This window comes from Anopheles funestus, chromosome 2RL, assembly GCF_943734845.2.
Source record: "Anopheles funestus chromosome 2RL, idAnoFuneDA-416_04, whole genome shotgun sequence".
Lineage (NCBI taxonomy): Eukaryota > Metazoa > Arthropoda > Insecta > Diptera > Culicidae > Anopheles > Anopheles funestus.
In genome coordinates this window covers 79,751,357-79,758,850 of record NC_064598.1, presented here as the reverse complement: position 1 = coordinate 79,758,850, position 7,494 = coordinate 79,751,357, and the positions used below count along the sequence as shown (strand labels likewise).

The 7,494-nt window shown below is 47.3% G+C and overlaps 1 protein-coding gene across 1 annotated transcript; it reads right to left on the bottom strand.

The window, feature by feature from the left end:
* Positions 1–424: 424 nt before the first annotated feature.
* On the bottom strand, positions 425–6,764 carry LOC125764214 (Krueppel-like factor 11). Its single transcript, XM_049428196.1, has 2 exons — positions 5,964–6,764; positions 425–3,355 (listed from the first exon to the last, which is right to left on the bottom strand). Exons 1-2 carry the CDS (start codon positions 6,054–6,056, stop codon positions 1,796–1,798), a joined length of 1,653 nt encoding a protein of 550 aa, XP_049284153.1. The 5' UTR covers positions 6,057–6,764; the 3' UTR covers positions 425–1,795.
* Positions 6,765–7,494: the final 730 nt, after the last annotated feature.

Here is a 7,494-nt window from a genome sequence, read left to right as displayed (position 1 = left end):
GGTTTTGGGGGGAAAGAGAAGAGAGGAAAAGAGGAGGCATAATTGTTTTGGCACGAGGAAAAAGTGTTGGCCTTTTCAGTTAACAAAACTAACGATACATTGAATTCCTCTAGTGCTTGCTTTATTATGAATAACACGGGTGCAAAAAAAAAACGATAAGCAAACGTCGATCATAATTTATCCAACTTTTACGACAGAAATTTTCCACTCCACGTACACGTGCGTTCCCGGAGCTTTGCCCGATCGCTGTACACATGTGCCCTTGTGTGCTGCGTAAATGTATTTAATGTATCGATCTCGAGAGAAGTTTACAACGGCATGCAAACCACATGCGAACGAACGGTGATAAGTATTACGCAAATAAAAAATTTCTTTCCATTCTTATCAATATAAAGTAAATAAAAACACCAACACACGGCATAAATTTCATTTTAGATCGATCGAGAAGAATGTATATTACTGGGATTTTCTGTGTTTTGTATGTGTTTACTTTGCCATTTGCATTTGATTTTGCCTTTTTCATTTTTCGTTTTGCTGTGCCTGTGGCGCATCTCTTGAAAACTGACCCTTCTTTTGGCAATTATTAGGTAGATATACAGGTAAATAGGTATGATTTTAACAACACATGTTGATCTGTTACTGCATTTTCTCCTTTGATCGTTAATTACTTTTCTCACTCTTCTCTTCGCCTGCTGTACATCTGATTCGCTGCATCTGCCAATATGCTAATAATATGTGCATACGAAACTTAACTGTCTTACTGTGGCATGTTTAACGGCTATATCGATTAAGGACTAAAATAAATTAACGAAACCATTACGAACCAAACAAGTTTTATCGAATATTGGACAACTAACACGCTGTGTAAGATAATGCTGGGTGGCTTTCCATCTGCTACCGTACTAATAAACCATCGAGACACACACGGTGACATTTTCCACTCATCCATCCCTAGGTAAAAGCGACCCATTTCTAAACTGGTGCGTTTATAAAATCACAAACAGAAAATTAAAAAAAAAACCATGAACGAAAACAAACATTAATTAAACGTATCTTACAACAGACAGTAGAACCAAATAGTGAGTCTTCTTTTCTGTTCTCCTTGAATAGTTTTCCCTCCATCCGTCTCAACCCTTGCCCCTTATAACCTCCCCTTTTCCCCCCCACAGAACACTCTCTCCTGAGACTTTCTCCACCACCTTTCTTTTCACAGGTGTATTTAACACCCCAACATGCCCTAAATTCTAGATACTAGATAGTAGTGATTGTGATAAGATAAGAGAGTTTTTGAAAACGCTAAGCCGGCTAGAAGTTTGTGATTAGTGTGGCCTTAGGTTTTGGTTTTCCTTTCTAGTGTTTTTTTTTTGTTGTATGCTTGCTTTGCTTGTTTAGTAGCAGTTTTCCGTTTTGTAAGAAAAAACGATCACAGATAGGTGGGGCGCATCACACGGATACGCTTCGCGGCACCCACACGCAGAATTGTTTAAACCTAACTGGAGAAAGAGGAAAAATCACGAACGAGACGATCGAAGTTGATCTTTTTTTTTTTTTTTTTGCTGCGAGGAGTTCCCTTCCCTAGATAGTTTCAATCTTCCCTTACTTTCCTTTTTCTCTCTCCCGCGCGTTCCATAGGCGCGCAATCCCCAGTTACAACTAGTAACAGCCCTGGGGAGGTGGTAAGGTAAGCGAATCGTTCACACACGCACCCGTTTGGAATGATTGCTGTACCACGCGGATGACGACTTCCGTGCAGCATATGACACAAGTTAGATGAGTACAGCTAGTAGCGATCGCTTCAGTACACCGAGGCTTGCTGCACGGATGCAAACGGATGGGATGGTTGAAATACGGCCGCCAGCTGATGATGGTGATGATGGTACAATGCGGTCGCGGAACGCATACTAACTTCTGCCGGTGCCAGGATCGTTGTCGGTGTGGACGTGGTACTGCTGGCGGCTACTGTTCTTCGGCTAGATGATTGGCCGGCATTGGATGAACCGGACGCCTTGCTCGTGTCCTTGTTGTGACGCTTCACGTGCTTGGACAGATGATCGCTACGCATGAACCGTCGTTCGCACACATGACAGACGAACTTCTTCTCGCCCGTGTGGGTGCGCTTGTGGCGGGACAGTTCATCCGAGCGGGAAAACCGTCGTCCACAGTCCGGCCACTTGCAGTTAAACGGACGTTCGCCGGTGTGGATACGCTGGTGCGCCTTCAGGTGGCTCGATTTGAAGTAATTCTTGCCACAGTTCGGGTGATCACACTCGTAGATACGACGCCGTTCGGGTTTTGGGGCGGTGGCTGCCGGTTGGTTCCGCTGTTCCGCTCCACCCTTACCGTCATCTTTGACCGTCGTCGTCGTCGGTAACGGAGCGGGTTGAGATTTGGGGCGCGCTTCGGAGATCGTCGGTGTCGGGCCGGTAGCAACCAACAGATTGTGTGACATTTGCTGAGGCAAGAGAATGTAACCACCGTTCTGGGTGGCTAGGATGAAGGGGGCCGCCGTTGCCGGAGTGGCGATGACTTTGGGCGCTATCACAGGAAGGGTAGATGTGGTGGAGGAGCCAGATGATGATGAGGTGGGCAGCACCTTCGGTAGGATTGGTTGGCTGAAGAGGTTCGAGCTGAACGACGACGGGACAGAACTCGTCGCCGTGTCCTTCTTCTTACGCTTGCCAGCACCGCCACTGGAGCTGGTGCCGAATACTGCAGAGGGTGTCGTCTTACTGGCAGCTGCATTTTGTCCCATACCTTCCGTAATGCTGTCCTTGTTGCACGATTGCTCCGGAACGGGCGAGGGGCAGACACTTGCACTCGCTGGTGCTACTGGCGGCGGTGGTGACATCCGTGGACCCATCTTAAACTTGTAGCTGCGAAATATGTTGAGTCCACCGGTTGTGCCGGATCCACCCGTTTCGTCCGATGCGGGCGTCTTCGTGCACGAACCATCCTTGTTGATGCGCATGATAACACTTTCCCGTTGCGGTGTTTCCGTTGTGGAGCTGCCCTGAAAGTAGCAACGCTCCTCGTCCGAACCGGACTTGGTAGTTTCATCTTCCGAGCCGGAAAACTCCGACGGTGGTGGTGTTGGAGCACCGGATCCATTTAGCTGCTGTTGTTGATGCAGTTGATGCAGCTGTTTTTGAAGGGCGGCATGCGATTCTAGCTGGTCCGGGTTACGCACGTACTGGCGTTTGCGCGGTGGCAGATCAGACTCATCCTCTGACGCATCCGAATGGTTCGGTGTGACGAAGCTACCGCTGGCTGATGATGATGATGATGACGATGAAGATGATTTAGCAGCTGCATTTTCCAGCTTCCGCTTTAATGCCTGACGAATGGCATTGTTTTTCTAATAGGAGAAAAAGACAGAGAAGGATACAAAAAAAAAAATTATAAAAAATTGAAATTCATCATTACGATTACACGTCTTTACGATTCATATGCAGCTCTTATCGGACCGTTTGCGTGTGGTGAACCAGTTTCGTCTTCCATTCACACGATAACAAATCACCCTTATCATCCCGATCAGTGCACGAGACATTGAAATGGTCACTGCAAAAGCGAAGATCAGGCGATTGGAACTCGTGTCTGGTGAATGTTCAATATTTTCCCACCAAAAAGGAGTGTCCACCTCCGGACGGATCCGGCCCCTAACCCTTTCCACTCCCACTCCCCACCACCTCTTTATTGGCGTTGAAGGGAAGTCATAAAACACGCAATCTCACATTGGCACACTAATTGCTTTACAACGCCCAATTTTCCACACCCCACACACGTTTCAACTATCATCATCCTCCAGCGCATTCAAGTCTATTATTCATCATTCAATCAAGCTAGGAGACAGAACGGGAGAAAGAGAGAGAGAGAGTGAGAGAACATGATCACAGCGGCAGGTATCATCATCGCGCGCCAAAAGCGCAAAAATCCGGTTCACTTCGGACCTGAACATCTCGGCATAAAGGGTGCGAACGAGGGCACACCTTACACGGGCCTGTGTGCGGTTGTTGCTTGATGTCTCGCCAGCCACAGACGTCATCGTGCGCCACACGGACGATGGTGTTGATGCGACAAGGAAAGAGGCGCGTTACGCCAACACACCCTAGGCGCAGTAAGGGTGGTTAGGGGGGGGGGGGGAGAGAAGCTTTTTTTTTCTTCCTACAAACTATCCGCCAATATATGGTGCAAGCGTACGCGACAGAGAGAAAGAGGCAATGTGTGTAAGAGAGCGAGAGAGAGAGCGTGTGTACGCGCGCGCCAAAGCACGCAGCCCGAGAGTCCAAAGTTCGACTGGTTTGAGTGTGTTCACGTGAACACCAGCTGATTGTGGCCGGGTCGCTGCGTGATCCGAGCGTGATCGAGCGTGTTCGGTGTTGGTGCGAACGCGACGGCACGATGTTTGTGTTCAAACTCGCTGATCGCGGGAGCGGGATGGCCTCGAACCTCGTTTGGGGCTTGGTTTGCGCGCGTTTGGGCGCGTCACGCTCGATGCGGGAGGCTTGGAATTTGCTGACGTACGCGCTGCGCCACACATACACACATTGTGTGTCGCACGATTTGTTCTCGCTTTCTCAGAAATGTTTTGGAACGGTATTTTGTCAATTGTGGATAGAGATTGTGTATTTTTTTTCAAACGAAATGTTAAATTATTTTCTTTTACAAACACTTGCTGTTGTAACACACGCACACACATCCCTTCTTTCATTTAACTGATGATCGACCGATCAAAGTACACGCGCACACCCTTCGCCAATGGGGTGGGTAATAAGGAGGGGGTGTGAACCAATATTCTATTTTTATTCACACTATAACCTCACACTCCCGAAAACAAAAACAAAAAAAAACTAAATGCACATCTCTCGAATGCACTTGACACGCGAGGAAAAGCAATAGATGAGCTACACCTCCCAATAGGTCGTACCGTAAAGAGATGACGAAGGAGTATACTAATGTCGATTACAACTCTACTCACACCACAATTTATCTTTCAAAACCAACCATCGCTTTCCCCCCTTTTCCCCGGCCACAAACACGATTAGTGTTTTTTGTTTTGAGTTTAAAATTTCACAAGAATTAAATTATCACGATGGTGGCGCGTGATAGGCATATCCCCAGAAGAAGCACACCCAGAAGCATCTGGCATCACGCGCGCCACCTTCACATCACAACGGAACGGAAACTGGGAAGAGCAAGGGTCACGCGAAAGGTGTCTGAGTTTTTCCGCCTGTGTGTGTGTGTGTGTGTGTGTGTGGTGTACTTTTAAAAATAGTTTAAAGCAGATTTCACCAGAATTCACAAAAGCTTCTTTTCGACCATTTTTTTCTGGTTTTCCTCCTTCCCTGAGAATGGGTGTTGCGTTTTCACCACCCATACAAGCGAGAGAGAGTGAGCGAGAGAAAAAAACCCGTTAAAATATGTGGAGCAAGGGCAAAACATCATCATACGGTTCTAACTTTTCCGGATCATAAATCCGCACTGTCCGCGTTGATGAAACGCACTGAGATTAGGAGGCCAAAAAAAAAAATATGGCCGACACGTGCACTCGGTCCCATTTTCCCCGTGTTTGGTACTATGTCAAAGCAATCATGCCGTCGGCGAATGATCCGGAGCAAACGTGATGAATCACGTTCCGTGATGTGTTGAGAATGAAACAAGTTGTGAAATTCAAAAAAAAAATATGAATTTTTTTTAAAATTGCACATCAATTACGTGGAGAAGAAAACCTTCAAATTAAAAGACACAATTTGCACGCAAAATTTCATCACCCGATCACAAGACTGGTTTTTTTCTGTGTTTTGTGCTCACCGAGATCTTTCTGGATATGCGCAACATTATCTACTCACACACACACACACGATCATATCGCACAGGGAATTGACCTCGCGAATATTGCAAAACACTAAACCCTAAACCACCGTTGGAACTTGTCTATTCGCGATTTTATACAGCACAAAGCTTACCTTTAACAATTCATCTTGCTGCTGTTGCTGACTGGTATCCTGTAATGGTGGCGTTGCCGGTGGCGACAGTAACACGGCTGCTGTGTTTTCCATTGTGTTTTGTTTTTCTTTTCTTTTGTAAACTTATTGCTCTTTTGAAGCCCTTTTTCACACACACACACACACACACACCAAACTAAACTTTTTAGTGACTTTGAGTTTTATTTCACTTGAATAACGTTTAACAGATTTTCTCCTTGTGGTTTAGTTTACTTTCTCACTGCACACGAAAATTCCTTCCTTCGGAATTTAATTCTTTTGGCTTTAGCACACCCTAAGCACACACTGCTTCCTTTGTTGTCTGGTTTCTTGTTTACCCGAGAAACCGTTCTAAACTTTTCTTCGCTCCTTTTCTTCTGGCTGAGATGGCTGGGATGCTGCTGCACACGATCAAGCAAAATTTTGCTTCCGCTTTTTTTTTTCGTTTAACGTAAAACCTACAAACATCCACTTTTGCACACTGCAATTTTAAACCATTTACTGCAACAATTTGCTTAGTGCACTTTTGCCAAAATGACAATTTGCTGCAAACACTCCGGCTTTATACACAGGAAAAATCCGTCGACTCTGTTTTCCCTTCGATCCTCAGCAACTCACTGCAAAACAAACTCACTTTACTGTAGCTATGTGATTTGCTTCTCGAAACGAGAGCGATGAGCAAAAGCACGTCCGTTCGCTTTGGCGGCACAACACTTTGTAAGCGTTTTGTTTGTGGCTCGCAGTGCTCTTGAATGGCGGCGCTCGTTCGTCGATTGACGGGCGAACCGCTGCCGCTGCTGCCCGATTCCCGGAGTCTACCGGGGGGACTCACCACGAATTTCCCCGTCGGTCGTACCAACCCTGCTGCCGCTGTTGCTGCTCCACCTTCGCTCAAACGCAAACGGGTGTGGGCCGTGCTGTCGTCATCGACCGATAAATGGCTCCAAGGGGAATGTGTGACTGTGTGCGTGCGTGTGTGTGTCCTCAAGGGGTGCAAAGAAGGGGCTCGGTAGCTATGACGAAGAAGCGACAACGAACGAACGTGCTGCTGGCTGTATCGTGTGTGCGCACGCGCACGCTTTCCTCCCTCATGGAGAAGCCACCGACGAGAGTGTGTGTGAGTCAGTACATGTACGTGACCATGGGCGCGTGTGTGTGCGTGCGTCTGCGTTAGAGAATGCGAGCGTAGGTTGTTGATGTTTGAAACGGGCGAATTAGGGGTGGGCACGGGGTGGTGGTTGAGTTACGAACGGGAAGCTGTGAGCTCATCTCCGACAATCGCACTGGGTGACTGGGGGGGGGGGAGGCCGAATTGCAAATGAAGTGGGCGCGTGCATTTTTTTACCGATCGCATCCACACACACACACAAACACACAGACATGCTCAGGGTGATCCGCGGGGAATCACAAACGAAAGAAAAAAGGGGTGATCGTTCAGCAACCCTTGGCTCAACCCTAACGCCAGTACCTGTGGACTGCGAGCAAGGTGGACTTGCGAACCAGTCATCCGGAA

Coding starts and splice junctions, on each gene's coding strand:
- LOC125764214 (XM_049428196.1), bottom strand. CDS start 6,056: ATGGAAAACACAGCAGCCGTGTTACTGTCGCCACCGGCAACGCCACCA. Junction 3,356..5,963: donor AGCAAGATGAATTGTTAAAG/GTAAGCTTTGTG, acceptor TTCTCCTATTAG/AAAAACAATGCCATTCGTCA.